The following is a 23,031-nucleotide window of genomic DNA, read 5'->3' as shown; positions in this document are numbered from 1 at the left end:
TCAGACCTGACCCTTGTTTGAGACAACCTCATTCCCAGGGTTTTCTCATACCCATAGGGCAGGTAGGAGAGAACCGTGGGAACAAGGTTGTGTTTGAGACTGAAATTCATACATCAACAGGATCGTATAACACTTTTTAACTGGCAGATTTTTTAATGAAACGCGTGTTACATTTGCCACTAAATTCCCAGGATATTAAAAAATGTAATTGTTTTTGGGTACCCTACTATGATCTGTTCGCCTCTGATCGCAAAGCAGTACACGGTAAGAGGCCAAGGAATTATAATGTGCAACCGCGACTGGTGGGATGGGGTGTGGGGGGTGTGAGGGAGAAGCAATTTGCCACCAAAAAGTACAACAGTCCTATCTGAACCAAAGTTTGGACCCCCCCCCACCCCACCCCCAATTAAAAATTCCTGGATCCGCCCCAGGATTATCATCTCTGGAGACGAGACTATCGTCTCTCAAGCGGTACTGTACGTTCCTACAAAGTTTAAGCAAATTTATGACTTAACAAATGCAGAGCAGCTACTCAGACTGGTAAATTACTTACACCAAAGGTGAAACATAATATGAGAAATAAAGTTTATCCTTTTTGGAAATTCTCAAGGCACACAACACAATGCCATAAAATTTCACAGCTCTGTACGAGAAAAATCCATGTGAAATGCACAAGGGCATGGAAATTATACATGTGCGTACAACTTCTGGTCATTTGCTTGTAGAATGACATGCAAGCATTTTCTGATACCTTTTGTGGTTAACACCTCAAATTATTTTATTTTGCACCCTTGAATTCAAGGACATTTCAGGGACCTCCTGAGTAATTCCAGGACCAGGAGCCTATCACCCCTGCCAGGACATTTTAAGACCGACCGAACCCATTTATCATTTACCATTGTACGCACTTATATTCCCAAGACAAACCTTTCTTTCACCACTATCATGCCTACAGCAGCAGCAGCCTCGAAATTTTAACCAAACTAACCTTCACAAGAACTTCAGCCTGGCGTCTGCTAGCTTCCTCTGTTTCACGAAGCTCATTAAGAAGTCTTTCTCTAGTGAAAGAAGAATCAAAAGGAATACTTATAAACACAGCATAATTTAAAGAATAATGCAAAAAATACCAGGTTATAATATTATTAATAATAATCCTTTTTGGCCTCATTCTGCAAATGCAGCTCATGTATTAAAGTTTAATAAAAGTTCAAGTACCTCTCTTCTAAACCAGCTCTGACACTAACCCCTGTAAATAAGACAAAATTGTATTTAAGTAGGTGCTTAAGACACCAGATCATTTCTTTACTTGACTGCCTCTGCCTCTGTTTTATAGCTAAACAAGCATACAAATGTCTGATTATACGTGTAAGTTTAGGTACAGTGTATTTAAACAATACTGGAACCAAAGGGAGAATAAGAGAGTTCTCAGTCCCCTTTTCATAAGCCAAGCAACATGTTTTATCAGTAATCTGTCAAAGAGACTTCAGAACAAAAGGTGACCTTAATCAGAAAGACAGTTTTTTATCATAAGCACCTTCCAAATGGATAACAATCAATCTTAGTAGGTGTTTTAATTTGAAAAAATTGTGCAGGAGTTAACTATGAGACAAGTATAGCATTCAGTTCATAGTTAGTGACTAAAAAAGAAGTGAACGTTAACATTTTACGCACCTGGGAGTCCAATTGGAGCTCCCTGGTCATGTCTGGGTACACCCCAAGTATCACCATCAAGTCTGTTCAGCAAAAAAAAAATTCAACATTAAAATATGCTACAGAAAAGGAAAATCATCTAAAAAACACGTTAATTTTATCTAGTTGTTCAACGCTGGGTCCTAGCCATCCCTGCAACTCCCTCCTCCAGTTTGAAAACAAGAATCTATTATTGCCCTAATTACTAGAAAAATGCCAAAACGTTTTTTAAGCAAAACTTTCTGAACAATTTAAACACAACTTTATACTTTTCCAAAGTTTCATTTAAATAATAATTTTAATGTTTTGTGCCTTTTCATCATTTCTAATTAACGTTTAATACAGTCAACTGGTCCAAACAGTCAAAAACATTGCCACCTACAGTGTACCATAACCTTTCTTGAAACAAAGCCTCCTGCTAAAACAAGGACTAACTTACCTTGTACGTTCCTCTCTTTCTCTTTCAAGCTCTCCTGTCAAGCGATTCTGTTCACTTTTTAGGTTTCTCACAGCTTGCCGAAGATGCTCAACCTTAAAAAATGGATCATAACAAAATTCAACCTCTAAACATCCTGAGAACAACCCTGGTCCTTAAGTGCTATTTTGTGCATTAATTTTATCTTTTTTGTACAGACAGGCTAAAGAACAGTTTATCCATTTTTACCAAAGTTGAATACTTTTTATCTTAAAACGCAAAAAATTTTAACATAAGTATTAAATAGAAAAACCAATTATTGGAAATATCCTCTTTGAAAACTACTCTGTAGGGTTGTTATAGATTTTTTTGAATTCATAGACTCTCTACCTTGCACATGTACATTGCTTGTAACTCATTAAACAAATTTAAAACAAAATATTTAAGTCACAAACTGATCAAACTTACATCAGATCGAACATCATCATCAAACCGAACAGCAGATCCCCTTTGACTTTTTCGCACAGGTCTTGCATGCTCATCTTCAGACACAGACTACCACAGTTTGCAATAATTAGAGCAACATAAACATTTCAGTTGACAAATTCCTTTCAAGCCATTTTTTTAGTTAGAACCAATGCCCTATTGTCAGGCAAATTACACCAGTCCTTTGGTCATAAAAAGATATTTCATTGGATGATTTCAGATCTCGTTACATGTAATTTTTCCCTTGGTGTTTCAGAAACTACACTGTACATTTATGTCTGCCTGTTGATTTTGATAAATGTGTTCTTGCGTGTTAAACACAAGGAAACTGCCAAATTGTGCCATCATGACACCATTTCCAGGTTCTATACTAAATAATAATAATAATAATGAGTCTTTATTTCACCAAAAGATAAAACTACATATCTTATGTTACAATAAGAGAAGATAAAAACTATGATAAATATCTAAGTTATATGTATATATTAAAAAAGTGTATCATTACAATAAATGGAGCTTAAAAATCAACCTATTTACAAAGGTGTTCATAAAACGCTCTGTATTAATTTTTGGGCGTACGTAGCCTTTTTTCCTAAGATTATGTACATACGTCTTCTCGACAGGAATTATATCTTTTAGTGGGTGGCAATTAGTCAGGTCTCTTAGTGCAAAATATAGGCCAGGTCGTTACAGACGTGACAAAAGTGTCAAATTTGGCACAGAGCTTCCTTAGCACATGCCGATTAATACTGGAGGGGGTGCCCGTTACAAATGGTCCTAATTACAGAAAAAAGGGGGGGTTAACTTTCACCTATAATAGGAGATTGGGTACCCTGTGGTGAGTACTCTTCTTGTTTGATTTGGCTAAAAAACATTTGCTTCAAATTTTTAAGTTTTTAATTTCGTAATGTTTAGTTGTTGTTACACTATTCAAAATAATTTTACATGTACATAATACTGACTAGTGCCCAGTCTCCACACGATAAGTGTGGCCATGTTCACTGTGCGGCTATCAGTATCACCGCTAAGACTTGCCAGTGATAATATCGTTACATATCAATTTAAACAGATCACAAAGCCAGCTTTCACAGATGTCACACAATAACATAAAACCCAAATTTATCACATCCTAACGATAGAATCGTTAAATTTTGACATGCCACATGAACGAGCTCATGAACCGTAACTGTCTACGCGCCTACTTTATAATTGTGCAGCTAAGATTAGATTATAATTTGCTTCGTTGGTAACCCGGTCCTTGAGATAATGATTAAAACATGTCAACCTTGTCCTCAGGGGGAAAAGAAGGAGCAAGGGTGGCACAGTTGGTTAGTGCGCAGCCTTCGGTGCGCGAGGTCCTGAGTTCGATCCCCGGTGTCAACACATCCTTATTTCAATTTCTCTCCTTTCTATGTAGCTTTGACCAGCTTTAAATACCCTAAAAACAGAGCATTAATGGAGAGAGGGGGTAAAAGAAGCGCCCCGTCGACCTCAAGCTTATCAGTTATCATTACTTTCACGAGTTATTGACGTAAAATATGGTCACTTTACCTTTTTCTACCTTTTTATTGAGCCCTGGGGACGAGGTTGTAAAACATGCCTCTCCAGGAATTTTTAACACTCTTTATTTTTTACACGTTTGCATTTAAAAAGAAGAGTATGAGGTCCCTGCATGCCTAGACACCTGTAAGGAGCTCATTCACTTTAGAGCCCTCGCACCAGAGTGTTAATGGTAGGTCTATACGATCTTTCAAAAAAAAGGAAGGTTGTCGCGTGCGTTACAATTTACAAACAACCAAACTTCAGAAGAGCTGAAAGTTACAGGAACAAGGCCTCTTTTAGCCAATCAATGATGCATCATTTATGAAAATGAATGTAATTTGTTTGATGCAATTAGGCAAATACCCCGTGGTTATGAAATGTTACAATCATGAATTCCTCAAGAGCAATTCAGTTACCAACTTTTCACAGAATAATGCTGTGGAAAATTACAGAAAACATAAAAAAAGCAAGGGTCAACAATAATTATGGCCTGTTCCCTTATAATAAGGGAGTGGTCATGATAAAGAAGCCCATCAGCCCCAACTTTGACCACTCAAACAGCCAAGTTTCTGACAGATTACATACTGCAAAACTTTGCATTCAATTATGCCTATGTTGCCACACCAGGAGCATAGAAATCGGCTCCTGGTCACACCTTGTTTTTATTGCTGAATATCATTCTAAAGACCTTTACGAAATATTTTGTTAGTAGGGGTGTTTTGAGCATGATTGAAATTTAGAGATGGTGACAAAAACGAACACAAAAAAAGTCACAAAACGAGACCCGTGAAACAACCGCGAACTAATATTCGTGTTACACCGATATAATGGCTCCTTTGGCTGCTATGCTGACATTTTTGAAGATGGAAGTAGTATCACAGCTAGGCGCGGGTTAGGTATACCATTTATTACCATTTTCACGGTTCCTGAGACTTAAGGCCTGTTAACATAAAGGTGGAGGACCCCAGGTAAGTGAGGTAGCCTGCTTAGGTGAGGTAAAAAAATCCTTTACATGCAATTTTACAACCCCGCCATCCTGAGGTGCACTTTCTCAAGATCATTGAATGGTCGCTAAGCACGTAAACAAGAAAAATGCTGGCAAACCATGTCTACGCTCACTTGCTGCTCTTGCTGCAACCCTCAGTGTTGTGGCTTTCTATTGTTACCTTTAATAATTATGTGAAGCCACCGGGCGCCAAAGTGAATTTTGCGCGAATTTGATGTATCACGAATCCGACTCCGACTAGCCTGAGTTACCTCACCTTGAAACGTTGACATGGCAAAATTTGACCTCAGCTGAGAGGGTTACCCGGTGAGGCAGACCGGGCTACCCACCTTGAAGGGTCACCCCACCTAACATGTAAACGTGATCAAATTAAAATGAGAGATTATATGGACAGGCGGGTTACCCCACCTAAGAAGGTTACCATGCCTACCTGGGGTCTCCCTCCTCCATGTAAACAGGCCCTAAAAGTTAGCCCGGCCCCCTTTCTACAGATTCAGCAGTTAAACCATTCACCATTTATCATTTGAGTCAATCTTGTACCACTTGAGTCTCACTTTTACGACTTGATAAGCTGTAATTAATTTTGGACACTGAGTGCTTCGGTGCCAAATGTAGAGGCTTCATGATAAACTGTGCTGTTTTTTGAAGCTTGGGCTAACTTGTTTCTTTTTTTTCGTTTATGAGACCAGATTCTTTTTTGTTTGTTTTTGCTTTGTAAAGCTTAGACAAACTGCAGGAATTTTAAATGATATGACTAGAGTCACGATACTTGCTTCTCTTTCAAAACATGCACATGCGTCCAGCAGATAAAGAGAGACTGAAAGGCATCCAGGCCTATGTTAAGCTGAAAAAATAATTATCTCCTTAGGAAAGAACTATGTTGGGTTCCGTCATTTTGTTATTTGCTCTTCATGAACAGCTGTCATAAATCCCCGATAATATGTGATACAACAGACTCTTTGACAATTTCTTTTTTCTGAAATTTTGTGTGTGAATCGCTATGCCATACGCTTTCTTTAGCTTAAAGTGACATGCAATGACAAGTAATACTTGATAAATAAAGCTTAAGCCACACAATAAGGCCTCCTCTAATTGAAATGCATTGGAGAAGGAGAAGAGAACCCCAGAAGCTGAGTACTTGCAAGTTATGAAGCAAAGACGAGGCCATCTTAGAAATGACTTATGAAAATGTGGGCGGACTGTGGACTTGCTTTAAGGGCACAGTGATAATCAACTTAATTATACAATCAATAAGCTAATAATGGATGGGAATGCCAGATGTTCGAGTGCAATTGTTGTTTACAACATGAGAAGAGCCTTCTAAGTGATTTAAGGTATTAAATAACAATTTTCAATCAAAACACCACAGGGCCCCCAGCAGGTGAAATTTACAATAATTAAATCCTGTTTAGCACGCTTCAGTGGCATATTTGCATTGGGCACCCCCTCTAATATTCATGGTACTGCAATAAGCTATCGCTGTGCAAAGTTTGGTGCTTTTGTCAACTCTGTAATGATCCTGACCTTAAGAGGCCTGACTAAATCCGTTGATATTAATTTCTTTAAACTCTCTTCCTATAGACCACATCCCAGGGCTAAAAAATGGGAATTCCCAGCTCTCACATTTTTCTAACCCAGGGCCACTTCTCACTTGTCTTAGTAATGATTTTGTTGAAGGATGACTTGGACTGGCAGGGTGCAAAGAAAGTCAGTTTTACAGCCTGCCATTCGGGCAAGCCGTAGCTAGCATGTGCTAGCCCACAAGTCATTTCAACTAGCCCCAAAACCCCTTTTGATTAGCAGGATTGATTACAATTATCCTTCTGTAATTTGAATTTCCCCCAAAAACAGCACTTGCCCGTCGGGCAAGTTAAGAACCAAAATCACTAGCCCTATAGCAAAGTCCACTAGCCCCAGGCTACGGGACATGACTTTTTTTGCACGCTGCCTGGACAACCGGATGGGGCTTTTTTTGGAGCCCTGTATTACATAGCTCTTGATTGATGAGTGTGAAAAAATCACTCAGCTAACACCCTTTCTTTCAATGTAGAAAGGAAAAGGTGCTAACTGTTTCTGTCTCACAGTGAAACTCTTTTAAAACAGTTTCAAACATCTGTTCTAAACATCTGATGGCAACTCATTGTCCCAAACATGACGGGAAACATTTATTTTATCAAAAACAGAAATGAGTTGTTCTCACCTGGGATGACGGAGGAGTGGTAGGAAGACGCCTTCTTCGTGAAATCCTTTCTCTTCTCAGAATGTTGGCAGATTTTTCAAGTTCAGCACGCAGCTTAGGATAAAAGAAAACATCAAAATTTCAGCGAAGAAAAAATTTTTAGTCTTTCTTCTTACAGATTGCAAACTAGAGATGTTGACTTTTGATTTGACAAAGACAAAGAGCAGTCATTATTACACTGTATATACTCATTACTGGGTGCTCTTTTATTCTCAAGTTTGCCTGTCACCTGCCTGTCAAATAACTGTCGTACGTACCAACTTAAGATTGTGAATATTTTTCACAGTACTTGTTGTTAAGTCAAATTGCTAAACACTATGCAATTCCAGAACAAAATAAAACTTTTAACAAACTTTTTGCAGGTTTCTGTGACAGCACTTTTTCAAGGTTAAAACCTCTGTACATTTCACTGGACACACCTTTGCAATTTCCTCATCCTGCTCCACATTTATGTCTCTGTAGTGCTCCAGCATGCGATCTGCTGTAGACAACACTTCTGTTGTAGCCTGCAAAGATGCAGCAAGATCCTCCACTTTGTCAACCACCATGCCACCCGTCCTTGGCCTCGAAGACACTGCACGGCTGGCATGTCGAGAGGGCGAGGGGGGCCGGGGGTAAGGCTGATGCAGATGACTCACTCTGAGTGTGCTTCTCCTTGGAGGACGGGTTGTTGCAGCAGGGGCATCATAGCTCGCACTGTCATCAGTTTCATCCCAAGGGCCAGTGCTTGATGCCATCCATGTAATGTTAATTGCATTTACTCTGGCACAGCATTAGCAATTAATTTCTTCTGACAGTCCTGAAAAAATTTAAAGGGGCTTTGTCATGGCTATTTAGTTCATTTTGTTTACATGTGCCAACTATGCTTCCTAAAGGCTGGTGGAGTTGGAGTCGTAATCAAAAGCGTAGATCTTTATGATCTAGTGAAAACAGCTTTCTGATTCTTCTGATTCCACTTACGACTCCTTCATTTACAATAAAGGGAAAACTGGGTTGTTGGAGTTGCAAGCAGAAGTGGAAGAATTAAACCAATCACAAAGCGTGGGAACGTGTTTTTATATTAGATTATCCTCCTGCTTCTGCTTCGGACTCCAACAATCTGGTTTTCACTAGAAAAGCGGAAGCGGAACTTGTAAATGACAAAGTCACAGTTCCTTGATCAACAAGATATGCCTCCTACGCGCATTACATCCATCATTCTAAACAGCAAAAATGAACTTAAGAAAATTATTAGGCCAACAAGGTTTCAAAACCGTCAAATGCAATCCGTTTCAATCTTCTTCAAGTTTGTCCATTTGCACCTTTCTTTTGTATTTGCCTTGTTATTTATACTTTCAGGGCTGTGCTCTACATTGTAGCAGAGCCTGGTGGCCCCTGGTAACTAACTTTTGCTCTTGGGCCTCTAGAAAATCATACAAATCATATGTTGGGGACCTGGGATTTTACAGGTTCAGAGTACTGGGCTCCCTTCAATTTTTTAGAACAGAGCCTTGACTTTCTTTTAATGTTTTGATCGTTTATTTTCATGTTTCACTCAAATGGGTGGCAGTTCCTATGTTTCACTATGTAGCAGTCAACCTCAGAAGGGGCAAATGGCTTTATAATATATAAGGATGGCCACTTAACTTAAATATGGCATCTCTTTTTGTTACTTACAGGGCTTCATTTGTATTTTTTAATTTTATCCTTGGCTGAAATTCTTATTCTCTTTATTTGTGTACATGAAGACAAAACAAAGGAAAACAAAAATTGAACCAGGATAAAATATATTATTGAACACACCTACAATAAATTCTGTACATCAACTGATAAAGTTTGCATGACAGCAACAGTTTCAAGACATTTGTAAAACCAAAGGAAAATAAGGCAGTTCAGCTCTTGATTGGTAAAATTTCTATTTTGAGAAATGGTCTAAACAGTCATAGACCTAAGATCATAGAACTAACAGAGTGGTTACCTTGAACATGTTTGTGTGACTTTGATTGCATAGAGTGATCCCAACAAATTAAGAATAGTTCAGCCAGACTAGTGAATTATTGGACTGAGTAAATACTAATTATGTTAATTTATTCTAACTTGCACTCATTTGCTATTACAAACTTACCTCCCATGGGAATAGCTGTGTGCTTGAATATAAACAATAGAGTCTGATTGTTATGTTTACTCTAATAAAACAATGAAAGGATTAACTAAATATCCACAGGCGTCCACATTTCAAATCCATCTAATCTGCACCCTTTTTTAATCAATGCCAATATTCAAAAGTGAGCTTTGAAAAACAAACAAAATAATGAAATCAAGAATCCGGTACTCAAAGTACAGAAAAGCTTAACACAGAAATAAAAATTTAATTAGGTAATGGAAAAAAGAGCACTGAAAGTTGAAAAATTTATTGCAACTTTAATTTTTTTTTAAGAGAGAGCAATTCACTTTTTAGCTTAACAATGATAAGTTTTCCAAGGTTACAATTCATTAACCATTTTGTTCTAAAACACAAAAGAGACATTATCAGTGACTAATGGAAGCATCCTAAAATAGCAGCATACAGTAACGGTCCTTGATAACTATTTGCAGCTATCTGGGCTAAACAGTTGAAAAATCACTGTGAACAAAAATAATAATGTTTCATTTGGATTCTAGGCCCAAGTCATCATTTCACATTCTAAGGTTTCATGCAAATATATAGTGGACTGGAACAAGGTCTTTATATCAAATATCAAATTGCATCTTTTAAATACCATAAAATGAGTCTTTCCTAATGGGAACTCATACATTTCATGCACACACAACTCAAGTCGCAGGCCTTTTTTTTTACAAATAGTTTGATAATCCTTAAAATTATGGATCTCTTTATTTTAAAATGGTTAAGTATGGGATCAAGTTCCTCCAGCTGGGTTAAATTTGAGGTACAGGTGCAGATGTTTTTGAAGGTGTCATCTTAGGATCAGGGTTGGGTTTCAAGTTTTAAGAACCTTAGTTACCCGAAAATTAAACTCTCTGAGTTCCCCTGGAATCATAATTAGGTTTCTGTTTTTGAAGACTGTCCTTAATATTGCATATTTTGCATTATCAATTCATTATTCAGTGTACCAGCTCTTACAAACAGCTTGACCTGCTATAATTATATCATCAAAACTTTTACTATTCTATAGAAAGCTACCTTCTCCACTGTATCTCCAGAACAGGGGCACTTGTAAAGCTTTCACTTACTGTCCGAGTGAATGAAAATTAACTTTCCAAGAAATTGTGAACACATCTCAGAGTCAACTAGAGTTACTTTAGAACAATATCTGTTTATAACTGATTATTCTGGCACCAACCTTTTTTAAATAGTGAGTTGAAGGTTAAATTTACTTTTACTATACAGAAAAGGTTGTTCAATAAAAAATATTGTTATGATCAGTAATGACTTAAATAATGGTTGCTTAAAGACTGGTGGTCCTCTGAATGAGGTACTCCAAGACAAATATCTCACATCATACACATGTTTGACATTACTTTCGGTTTTCCATCAAAGAAGGTCCTTTTTTATCTCCTTCAGTTATGTTCAATAATTAATACAAATTTTACACACCAATAATTTCAATGAGCCTTCATGCTAACACAGTGTTGACGATGAGGTTACAACATCGTCAGTACAACGCACTGTGTTATCCAGAAGACCCAAAGTTTTTTTATCCTCGTCCGATTTTGAAAACTTTTCATGAGGTGGAAGGAAAGAAAAACTGAAACAGTACCATATGTAGTAGCTCGAATTAAAGTTGGATTGACTATTTAAAACGAACAGTGAAACTTATTCTCGAGATATCGACAGCATTAGCACCTCAGTAATTCATTGTTTCGTAGCTCTTGTTTTAAATGATATTGAAACAGACATGTGCATGTATGATGTAAGATAGCGTGAACGATCTTATGACAACCATATTCCATGAAAAAGTTTTGTGCGCGTCTAGCGTCTACAATGAATATCTCGTGTGCAGTTCATTTTTGCAAGCAAAATTGAAGGATGCCGAACAGCTAAACTGTCATCTTCATTATTCTAAATCTTAACCGATCGCTTGCTTTGTTTATTTTAGTTTGAAGTGATAAGAGACTAAAAACATTACAAGGAGGAAATTGCCTTACCTTGCAAACCGAGGTCCAATACCTAGACTTTATCTGTCAAAAACAAACCCACACGTTCGATTCAAAGGGCTGAGAATTCAATAATAACGCCATGAACTACGATAAGTCATGAATTCCACTGCAGTAATCAACTCGGCTCAGGTATTTACATATTTTGGGGGCTTTTTTTAGCCGTTACAAACAATTAACATCGAGTTGAATTGTACCGCGCAAAGTTATTTACATAACCAGGAGTGTGCTCTTATGCGGGTAGCCGCTGACCTTTAGCTCCGCTTACATCTCAAGAATAACAGACCTTTGTTACGCGGCGGCCATTTTATCTCAGGAGATTAAAAAAGCTTTGTTTATGCACGGATAGCCTCGTTCTTTAAAACTATTTTAAGATACGAATTAATTTGCACATGGACGTCAGATCTTAGCAGCTTCTTTCCAGCGTCCATCTTCTCTTCCTGGATGCAGCTGGTCACATGACCATGTTCCTACCCTAGCTGATGTTTTGATTCCCACACGAATCCTCGATCAGACCACTGAAACTTTCTCGACAAGATATAATGAAATACTATCGACCTAGGATAAGGAGAAATTGAAGACTCGTTTCAAATGACGCTCGATTTTCTGAGTTACGTTCAAATGGCAACGCCTTCGGTTGAAATCTTTCTATAAGTTAAGTGGTCGATCATCGCCCCAAAGGTTAGTGGTTAGGGGTCCGGGGCGCGGGGTAAGGGGGGGGGGGGGGGGCGGATATTGGGGGAGATATGAAACAGGACGTGCAGGACGTCTCCAAAACAAATACCTTTAGAATTAAGTGACGCCATGACGCCATGACGTCGACGAAACATGACAAAAAGACGAGATTTTTCCCTTAAAAGAGGCCCTTTTGGAGGGGAGGGGTATTGTCATCCCTTATCCTGTAACTTTGGGTAGAACAGATATCCCTCATCCCTAAAACCCCGTACAGGGCCTCTTTAAACCCTATTATCAGCGTGCATATTCTCTACACTGTGGATACCGTCAATGAGCAAAATGTTCGAGCGCATTATATGCCAAACCATTGAATGAAAGAGTTAATTATTCTACTGCAAAAAAAAAAAAAGTGATTTTGGCTTCTATTTTCTACTTTATTTTCGTTGTCCGGTTGGTCCAGTTCAGTCATAGTTGCTCCCTTTGCATCCGCCGGTATTCGCGCTGTTGTAAACCGGTTAAACCAGGACACTACAGTGTAGTACTTCCTCCTATTTTGCGCGTTCTCTTGACCTTATATGGCAAAATGACATAATAGTGGAATAACAAGGTGGTAAATTGTTTGACTCCGGCGCGAAGTGTCCGTAAAGAAATTAGCGGTCGAAATATAACGGCAGTGCCCGCCACGTTCGGACGAACTATAGCAACTTTTCTTCCTTTTTCAACGGGGGTGGGGCTGGTGGTAGTGGTGGGGGTGGGTACAATTTAAAATAGTTATTGGGGAACGGAGATATTCATCGCACACATCTCCGACATCTCTTTGTTTCTCGATTTGTGAAAAACACTCACTCACTACGATCATTAACATGATCAAGATACATCCACAGTCCTCATATTCAGGGTTATTGTCAAAGAGGTGATCCTCAAGGTCTTGCCTCAAATTCAGAGGAGGAAATGATAACAGAAATTGAATTCATTTACCGCCTACGGAGGTAATTTCCAACGCCATTTTGTTCGCTTACCCTTTGTACGGAGCCCTCGCAAAAAAAGCGCGCGCATGTCACCCGAGATGGAACAATTTGCGCTAAAAATAGCACATTTGGCTATTTTGATGGACCCAAACCCATTACTGGAAAAGGTATGCACTTGCGGTCTCCTACCCCTGTTATGGCTTCTGTTGTCTGATTTTATTTCAGTTTTTTATTTTTTCTTCTTATTACGTGAATTTATAACAGCTGCTGACTGGGGAAATCTGGGCAGCACCCTTACAGAATGAGCTTGCAGCAGCGGTAATCGAAGCGAACATTGGACTCCGTCTCCCCATTCTGCCTCACGAGATGAAATCTGGTCAAGGCTTTTCCTTCTGGGCACTTTACGTCGTGTCGGTCTAAATACACTGGGCGCATGCGCATAGTCGTTCCAACCTGTGGCCAGGTCATCACACTGCAGGTGGGCGTGATTAAACCTGTTTTCGAGGTCCTGCATTTGTCAGAGTGAAAAGAAACGTTTTTATGAGCTTATACCATCCCATGCTCGCAGATCATGCATGGGACACCCAGCCGGGACGAACAGTCGGTTTTTTCTCTCTCTCTCCGTCTTATTGTTTATGGAAGGAAAAAGACACAAGGAGCCAAGTTCTTTCAGAATAAACGTTCAGTTTTAGTTAAATTTTCATTTTTTAAATAAAATTTTCTTTTCTTTCCCAGATTGATATGTTTAGTCGCCTGTTCGACTCAAGACAGTTGTTAAGCCTGGGACCAGGTTCCGTATTGAGAGAAAAAGAAGAAAAAAAATCGGCGAGCAAAGCCAGCTGAGCGGTAGTCTATTAAAGGAGGGAAAAATGGGTGGCGCCGCCCTTTCCCCCTCCCCAGTCCACCGCTTCCCTCGCCGATATATATATATATATATATATATATATATATATATATATATATTTCGCTGCGGTTTTTCACCCCGTTTTTTGCCTTTTTCCTCCACCGCGGAGCCTGGTGCCAGGCTACTCTCACTCGTGGTCACAGGTCTATCATCTAATGCATCTTTGTGTGGCAGTGGACTCAGTGCGATTTAAAATCCATGACTGACTCGGTTCTGTAAAATTTCGCCGCTTCCCTAATTTTTTTCGCACCTTGATTTTTCGGTCCATTTCGGCGACTTTGTCCTCATTGTTAGCCTGAAAAACATCAGGAATGTAGATACCAGTTTAGTAATTCAGTAAAACAGGCATCGTAGTGTTGCCTATAAACCCAAAGAATAATTGCCAAATCTCATTTTGTAAGACGGAAAAATAAACTGAAAAACAGATTGTCATATCACTATGCCCAAAAACATTTTAAAAGCCTTTTTTTTTTCTTTTTGAAAGATTACAGTAAAGGATTTCGTCCTGACCAACCCAAATTTGCTTGCTTTATTCTTACTAGTTAAACGCGTACTTAATTTCAAGAAAATTCGACAGTTGGGGATATAAAATAACTAAAGTGTATTTTATTATATAGACACGAGTGTTTTACTGGAAAATATACCACTCGTAAAATTCATAAAAACTACATCCGGGACCCGAGTGGTTTATTTTCCATAATCTCACACGTGAGTTTATCGATGACGTAATTTCTGTCATTTCCCTCTAGCTATTATTTTATCAATGTCTTTTTGTCTATATAATAAAAAGAACATTACACGGCGGCTTGAAGATATGAATTTCATTTTCTCTTGGCAAAAACAATGTTTTACTCACTCGCTGCGCTCGTTTGTAAAATATTGTTTTGCCACTCGAAAATAAAATTCATATCTTCGCGCCACCATGTAATATCCTCTATATAATTCTCTCCAGGTGGAGTACTATGGATTTCAAGTGACGGGGATTATCGAATAAAAGCAAAAATCAAACCCCGAAAGAATCCCTAGGGCTTCCAACAAGACCGGCCCAAAAAAATCCCATGCTGAATTTCCAAGCCCTAAAAAAAGTCGCAAAACAAGTTGGGTTGCATTTTATTCGCAGAACTAGGCGACCGGGGATACGAGGGCGCCATGAATCTTCAGATTGTTTTGTAATACTCCAAACAATCCCTATTAAATCAAGCCACATAAAAAAATACTTTTCGAATTTCCCTACCCGAAAAAATCCCAGAATTGAAGATTTCAAACCCCCAAAAATTCTTTTGATCATTCCGGTCACTTGAAATCCGGAGTAACTGGGCCTTTCTTCTCATTTCTTGATTTCCTCGTCATCTCTTTAATCATGTCGTAAAACCCAGCTGATTTGCAAGACGATTGAGTTTATAACGCTGCTGTTAATGTGGCTTGCGAGGATTTTGCTTTATCAGATTCATCACTACAAGGGGAGATTTTATCACGCATGTCGTCACAAGTATTTCTAAAGATAAAGAAGAAATCGGTTTTCACGATCCACAGGTTGTAGCCGTAATTGCAACAAAACGCGTATTAAATTGCCTGGTAGTTTGGCTAGCAACACTACAGTTTGCTCAGTTTGCCGAGAGAAATATCAACAGTTCCGCTCTTGTTACGACCTTAGAAAAAGAAGACATTATCTCTCTCAACTTAAAATTATTGCCATAATTCTGTTTCTTACAGAAACTCAAAAATTTGTGTCGGTTTGTACAGATATAAAATAGTACTTATATTAGGCGCTTAATGTCAGTTTTAGCGCTCAAGTAGTAATTTTTGCGATGTTTTGATATCGAGAAAACCGAACGTTAAGGGGCATTTGCACAGGCGATTTGTTGCGCAAATAAGGTGCCAGAGGAAAACGAGAGATCACTCGTAGTCTAAGCGAACATTAGCCCTAAAGTGGATTTCCACTGCCGCGTAATTCTTACGTGCATACGCACGTAAATTTTATTAGCGCGTAAATAAAATAGAGGCAATGTATGGTAGGTCGCACGTACACGTAAAGGTTGAACCCCGCTCCACGCGACCTTTCATGCATTGCCTCTATTTTATTTACGCACCTAAATTTTCCGCGCACACGCACGAAAAAATAACGCGACAGTAGAAATCAACTCTAATGTAGAAAATACTCCGGCGTTATTGTACATCTTACATGAGCGAGAGAAATCTTAATGGCAGCTCCTTTTCAATAGCAGTAACTATAACCGCGTTACCAACCTGTGATGGCCCAAAAGTACTGGTAAAGAAAACCAAAAACGCTATCGCAGACAAGCGAAACACCATTACCATCCAGGTTACGTTCGGTCAAAGGTTGAAAATATACTGCAAAAATGAAAATAATTTAACAGCAGTTTAGTGAAAACTAGATGTGAAATTGTCAGAAATAATTTAAAAAATTAGGTCTTTTTTTAAGTCCAAATAACTGAGATCAGGAGTTAAGTTGACTGTTTGCGACATCTATTTCTATATCAGCTTGAAATGCTTTTTTGTTCTTTGTGTCTTAATGTACACTATAATTTTCTCAAATATTAACTTGTTTGATGAAAACAAGGACTGAATAGTAAATGAAGAAAGGCAAATTGTGTACTGCTTTTAAACTGAAAACTTTATAGTAAATAAAACGCAGTTTTCATCCAGGTATGAAAGTTAAAAGCGAGAACAAGGAATACCTTACCTCAATGAGAGGTACTCGAGGCCAAGTCTTCTGCTTTCCTGTCGCTGTATGTGCGATGACTCCGCTCATGAACGTGTTCTGTTCATTATGGTGGGCGTGGTTAAAAGTTCTAGTCGCTGATTGGCTGGTTGCAAACTACGGTCCTCGAATGGTTTCCCAATCGACTGTAGGACTTTTCCCCATCGAGAGGCAGTCAAACACTGTTACAAATTCAAAACGTCTGAAAAATTCAAATCTTTTGTCAGATAATGTAAGTATCCTGCCGTCTTTACCGACAATGCAAATAGCCGAAAGCTTACGTGCTGACAAAATATTCAAGGAGAAAGAATCATCATTTCTGGCGCACGAGGTAAAATCGTTTCGTGCAGCACGTTTTATTATCACGGCCATACAGAAAACGTGCACATAAGTTTTTATTGGAGAATTAGGGGTTTTCACATGACGTCACCAAAATTGAAACTAAGAAACTATCGATTCTTTTGAGTTTCTACTCTTATGAGGTACAGCAACTAAAACTTTTATTTTCACAAAATTTCGACGCTTGAATTTCCAAGTTTTTGCGTGACGCTGCATTTAGCTGGCGGCCGGGAAAGCTGTTATTTGGCCGAAAGTTAAAGATCATTTTTGAGATTTTGCTATTTAAACATTCCTTGTCTTAGAAAAAATATTACATTTATCTTTATGAGTTCCTCAAGCGAGGAATTCACTCATAAGTAGGAAAATTCGAAAACTGATGTTTTTGTTGGTTTCCGGCCGCCATATTTGTGCACCTCAAAGGGACACCAACATGGTGTCTCCATACAAAGCGCTCTAAATTTGGGTAAAACGTTTTTCCGAATATCTTGCATATGAATTATTGCACAGGGCTGATTCTTGGCGAGGCTTTTTGTATATTCATCTTCTTTCATTTCTCAGATTCTGGACTTTCTGTATTGACTCACTGGTTTACATTTTAATTTTTGATGGCGTGACAGTGAAATTTATGAAGATGAATGATGAAAACTGCGGAAATACAAATTTTAAATTCCATTCATGGGCTAAGATGAACTCAACAATTTGGCCTGCTCCCAATGTGTTGGTCTTCATAGGTCAACTGGTTAGAGCACTGCAGCGCTATAAACTGCAGAGGCCATGGGTTCGAATCCCTTGAAGTCCCGAAATCTTTTTTGGGCTAATTTACAATTACTTAAATTGCAATTACCATTGCGACGATCAAATCTTCATTTAAAATACGAAATTAATAAGTACACTATAAAATGCATTATTTAAGCCATTTTCTGAGGTTTTGGTGCTTTGGATGATAGATCTCAAAGCGGCGATAAAAACACTACGTTTGACGCGAAAATTGCAAAATGACATAGCAACCGTTGATTAGCTGAAAATATATATCAGAAGACACGTGTTTTGATACAACGTTCTCGTACGACATTTGTCAGTGGCCAAAATCCCTATGATACAGTGTAAGTTTATATATTTTATAAAAGCATTTGTTGCGCGTTCCTTTTCACTAAAGTCCACTGAAATCCTGTTACAACACACAAAAATCATTTTTTTGCCGTTGTTGTTTTTTTTTCTAAGATTTCATTCAGCTCAGTTCATGTCATTTTTCAATTTCCAGCCCTTAGAGGACAATGAAGTTCTTTTAATTATGCTCTCATATGTTATTTCCAATCATTCGCGCACATGACTCTTAACAAACACAGTTGGTCTATCCGTTCATTCTAATTATTTTATTGTAAACACTTTGGGTGAACTTTCCATTTTAATTACTCATCAAAGGTCTTCAAGGTTAATATGTTATTTTCAAACACATAAAAACAAGACAACGGACATTTTCAGAATTTTTATGTCAGCAAATAACCAGCTGTCCCTAAATAATTGATTAAAGGTTTACAAATCTCTCATGTCGACATTCTCGATTCAATTTTCCTGTATGAATGTGGGACGGTTTAGATAAGTATTCCATCCCTGAGCTGAAGAATTGCAGTTTAATTTATTTCCTTGTCAATGGTTTGGCGGTCATCACGCGGTGCACTACCGCTGTCCACATCTGTCTCTCTTGGGGGTGTAAATTGCAGATTTTGGTCTCAGTTGGGACGGAAAGTCACCATATTTGCTTATTCAGGCATCGCTTAGGGCTGTGCATAAAGAAATTAACAAAAAAATGCATTGATCTTCCCATCCTGACAGACCATGCATGGGGCAGCCAGTCGGGACGACTGTCTGCAAAACAGTCGGTTTTGAGCCACACCCACTTTTGTCTCCTTAAGGGGTTTAATTTCAATCTTCCGACGAGCATCCTCGTCACGTTTAAGTTAGCCTGCGTAGCAAGTGTTTAGGTTTAGTGTCGGAGCAAAGTAAAGCCTAAGAACGAGATGTTCGGTTTTGGCCGCCAGAAAAATGGAACGAGAGCCAAAAAATAAAAGAGGGAGTAGGGGTAGGGAAGGATAGAGGGGATCTTGGTAGTGTTGTTTTCGTCGGCCACTTGCAGTGCCCGCCACGTTTGGACGAAGTATAGCAACTCTTCTTACTTTTCAACGGGGGTGGTGGCTGGAGAGGGGCGCGGAGAATTTGAAATAATTATTGCGGAACGGTGGGCAATTTTATTTTCGCGGGCTACAGTTTCGTTTTTCGTTTTGAATTCAAAGATGCATTTGAGAAAAGTTAGACCTAATCAAGAGCCCGTCATAGGCTCCTGACATAATTATTTGCTGTTGTCAGGTTAACCGTTTCCATCCTCCTCTTTCCGGCAGGTTTTTTTTTGTTTCGTCCGCTCGGTATATTCGTCGCGCACGACATTTCCGATATCTCTTGCATCTGGATTTGTCAAAAACACTCTCACTACGGTGATTAACATTCACAGTCCTCATATTCAGAGTTATTGTCAAAGAGGTGATCCCCAAGGTCTTGCCTCAAATTCAGACGAGGGAATGATAACAGAAATTGAATTTATTCATCTCCTATGGAAGTAATTTCTTGTTCGTTTACCCTTTGCGCAGTGCCCTCACAAAAAAAGCGCACGCGTGTCACACGAGATGGAACAATTTGTGCTAAAAATAGCACATTTGGATATTTCGATGGAGTCAAACCCATTACTGGATAAATTATAAAGTGGCGGTACCCTACACTGATTATGGCTCCTGTTGATAACCATCAAATAACCAAATAGTTAATTGAGCTGTCTAATTTTATTTCAGTATTATATTTTTGCTTATTCGTACGTGAATTCAGATAACAACTGCTGACTGGACAAATCTAGGCCGTACCCTTACAGAATGAGCTTGCAGCAACGGTAATCGAAGCGAACAGGGGAATTTGGATCCCCACGCTGCCTCACGAGATGAAATCTAGCCAAGAACTTTCCCTCTGGGCACTTTACGTCTTGTCGGTCCAAAAACACGATTGGCGCATGGGCATATTGGTCCCAACCTGTAGCCACGTCGTCACACTGCAAGTGGGCGCCATTCAACCTGTTTTCGAGGGCCTGCATTTGTCAGAGTAAAAAGAAAAGTTTTAATGGGCTTTGATCATCCCATCCTGGCAGACCATGCATGGGACAGCCAGTCGGGACGACAGCAGACTGTAAAACAGTCTGTTTTTCTCTCAATTTTGGTTTCAAGCGTAGCTCAAGAGCCTCAAACGCTCTTCCCAGTCTCGCTCTCCGTTTTATTGTTTAGGGAGGGAAAAAGACCTAAGGAGCCAATTTGTTTGCGGATAAATGTTTAGTTTTACTTAAGTTTTCATTTTTGCGAAAAATTTTCTTTTCTTTTCTACTGGACTGATTTTTTTAGTCGCCTGTTCGACTCAAGACAGTTATTAATTGCTCCCACTCTAGCCAGGGACCAGCTTCCGCATTGACGGAAAATGAAGGAAAAAAATCGGCGAGCGAAGCGAGGCGAGCGGTAGTCTAGGGAAGCGAAAGGGTGACGCTGCCCTTTCCCTCTCCCCAGTCCACCGCTTCGCAGGCCGAATTTTTTTTGCTCCTGTATTTCACCCCGTTTTTTGCGTTTTTCCCCCACCCCAGAGCCTGGTCCGAGGCTACTCTTCCTCGTGATCACAGGTCTATCGTCTGGACTCTGTGCAATTTAAAATGCATGACTGACTCGGTTCTTTATAATTTCGCTGCTTCCCTAATTTTCCTCTCACCGTGAGTTTTCGGTCCATGTCCATTATTTTGGTCTCAATGTCAGCCTGAAAAACATCAAGAATATACATACCAGTTTAGTAATTCAGTAGATTACTTTCAACAGGCATCGTAGGTCTCGTAGTGTTGCCTGTAACCCCAAAGAACAAGTGCCTAATCTCATCTTGTAAGACGAAAACATAAATTGAAAAACAGATTATCATAACACTATGCCAAAGTACTTTTGAAAGCGTTTTTTTTTTCTTTTGAATGATTACAGGAAAGGATTCCGTCCTGACTAATCTAATTTGCGTGCTTTTTTCTTAATAGCTAGTTACGCGTGTACTTAATTTCAAGTGAAATTCGAAAGTTGAGGATATAAAATGCTAAAGCGAATAACATTTCGGCCAGGTGGAGTACTACGGATATCAGCAAGTGACGGGGATGATCGAATAGGGGCAAAAATCAAAACCCAAAAAACCGCTGGTCCAAAAAATTAGCCACCATAAATCTTGAGATTGTTTTGAATACCCCAAAAAATGCCAACTTAAATCAAGCCACCCAATACAATACTTTCCAAATTTCCCCACCCAAAAAATCCTAGAATTGCAGATACTCCGAGGGCACTGTACACTTTACATGAGCGAGCGAAATCTTAATGATAGCTCCTTTTCAATAGCAGTAACTCTAACCGCGTTACCAACCTGTGATGGCCCGAAAGTACTGGCCAAGAAAACCAACAAGGCTATCGCAGACAAGCGAAACATCATTACCATCCAGGTTACGTTCCTTCGAAGGTTGAAAATACACTGCAAAAATGAAAATAATTTAAAAGCAGTTTAGTCAAAAGTAGATGTAAAATTGTCAGACATAATAAAGAAATTTTACTTCTTTTGATGGGTCCAAACAAGCGAAGATCAGGAGTTAAATAAGTTGACTGCTTGCGACATCTATTTCAATCTCAGCTTGAAATGCGTTTTCATCCTTTGTGTTTTATGTACACTATAATTTTCTCAAGTTTTAATTTGTTTGGTGAAAACAAGAACTGGAGAATAGTAACTGAAGATAGGCAAATTGTGTACCGCTTTTATACTGAAAACTTTATAGTCAATCACACGCAGTTTTTATCCAAGTATGAAAGTTAAAAGCGAGAACAAACTGGAATACCTTACCTCAAAGAGAGGTACTCGAGGCCAAGTCTTCTGCTGTCGTGTTGCTGTATAGCACTGATACAGTGTGCGATATCTCCACTTATGAATGTGTTTTATTCAGTATGATGGACGTGGCTAAAAGTTCTGATCGTTGATTGGCTGGTTGGAAACTACGGCACGCGATTGGTTTCCCGATCAACTGTAGGACTGTATTTTCCCCAACGAGAGGCAGGAAAACACTGTTACAAATTCAAATCGTCTCTAAATTTCAAATCTTTTGTCAGATTATTTAAGTATCCTGCCGTCTTTACCGATAAAGAGACGAAAGCTTACGTGCTGACAAAATATTCTGTGTAAACAATAATAGTTAAAGGAGGAGTCGCAATGTCTGGTGCACGAAATAAAACGTTCCCTACAGCACGTTTTGTTATCACGGCGATGCAGAATAACAGAGAGCACGAAAGATTTGGCCATTGCCTTATTGCCTACTGAGTACTAAAAATCAGCATGATCGTCCGAGATGTATTTAATAAACCTATAATAGCTAATTTTTATTACAAAGCACATAAGTTGTAATTATAATACATAATACATGGGCATGAGGAGATATGAAATTTACTATCTTCAAAAAAAGTTAATATCAAAAAAGCAAACTATAAAATGAATTATTTAAACTATTTTCTGAGATGTTTTGTAGCTTTGGATGATAGATGTCAAAGGGGCGGTGAAAAAACTACGTTTGGCGCGAAAAGTGCAAATGACCTAGCAACGGTTGATTGGCTGAATGTAGATATCAGAACACATGTGCCCTGGTCCGACATTTCTCAGTGGCCAAAATCCCTATAAAACACTGTAAGTTTATATAATAAAAGCATTTGCTGTGTGTTTCTTTTCACTTAACACGAAAACTGTTTTTCTTTATTTTTTCTAACCTTTCATTCGGCTCACTTTAAGTTATTTTTTAATTCGTTGCCCTTGAAGGAAAAATAAAGTTT

At 38.8% G+C, this 23,031-nt stretch overlaps 1 protein-coding gene and 1 long non-coding RNA gene across 5 annotated transcripts in view; both read right to left on the bottom strand.

Annotated features, from left to right (window-relative positions):
• Positions 1-11,704, bottom strand: part of LOC140924487 (uncharacterized) — a 42,584-nt gene extending 30,880 nt beyond the window's left edge. For all 4 annotated transcript variants that reach the window (XM_073374508.1, XM_073374509.1, XM_073374511.1 and 1 more), the window contains exons 1-8: positions 11,503-11,704; positions 7,797-8,176; positions 7,339-7,431; positions 2,573-2,659; positions 2,129-2,220; positions 1,672-1,733; positions 1,216-1,246; positions 989-1,058 (exon numbers count right to left, since the gene is read on the bottom strand). In XM_073374508.1, the coding sequence (XP_073230609.1) occupies positions 989-1,058; positions 1,216-1,246; positions 1,672-1,733; positions 2,129-2,220; positions 2,573-2,659; positions 7,339-7,431; positions 7,797-8,114 (753 nt within the window). In that variant the 5' untranslated portion in view covers positions 8,115-8,176; positions 11,503-11,704. The remainder of the gene's footprint in view (positions 1-988; positions 1,059-1,215; positions 1,247-1,671; positions 1,734-2,128; positions 2,221-2,572; positions 2,660-7,338; positions 7,432-7,796; positions 8,177-11,502) is intronic.
• An 8,227-nt stretch (positions 11,705-19,931) lies between these two features.
• LOC140924500 (uncharacterized) lies at positions 19,932-22,215 on the bottom strand. Its single transcript, XR_012164289.1, has 4 exons — positions 22,058-22,215; positions 21,590-21,694; positions 20,909-20,953; positions 19,932-20,246 (listed from the first exon to the last, which is right to left on the bottom strand). It is a non-coding gene; the product is annotated as an uncharacterized lncRNA (long non-coding RNA).
• Between the last annotated feature and the right edge of the window lie 816 nt (positions 22,216-23,031).

This window comes from Porites lutea, chromosome 14, assembly GCF_958299795.1.
Source record: "Porites lutea chromosome 14, jaPorLute2.1, whole genome shotgun sequence".
Classification (NCBI taxonomy): domain Eukaryota; kingdom Metazoa; phylum Cnidaria; class Anthozoa; order Scleractinia; family Poritidae; genus Porites; species Porites lutea.
The sequence above is the reverse complement of the archived record's forward strand: the minus strand, read 5'-3'. Positions and strand labels throughout refer to the sequence as shown.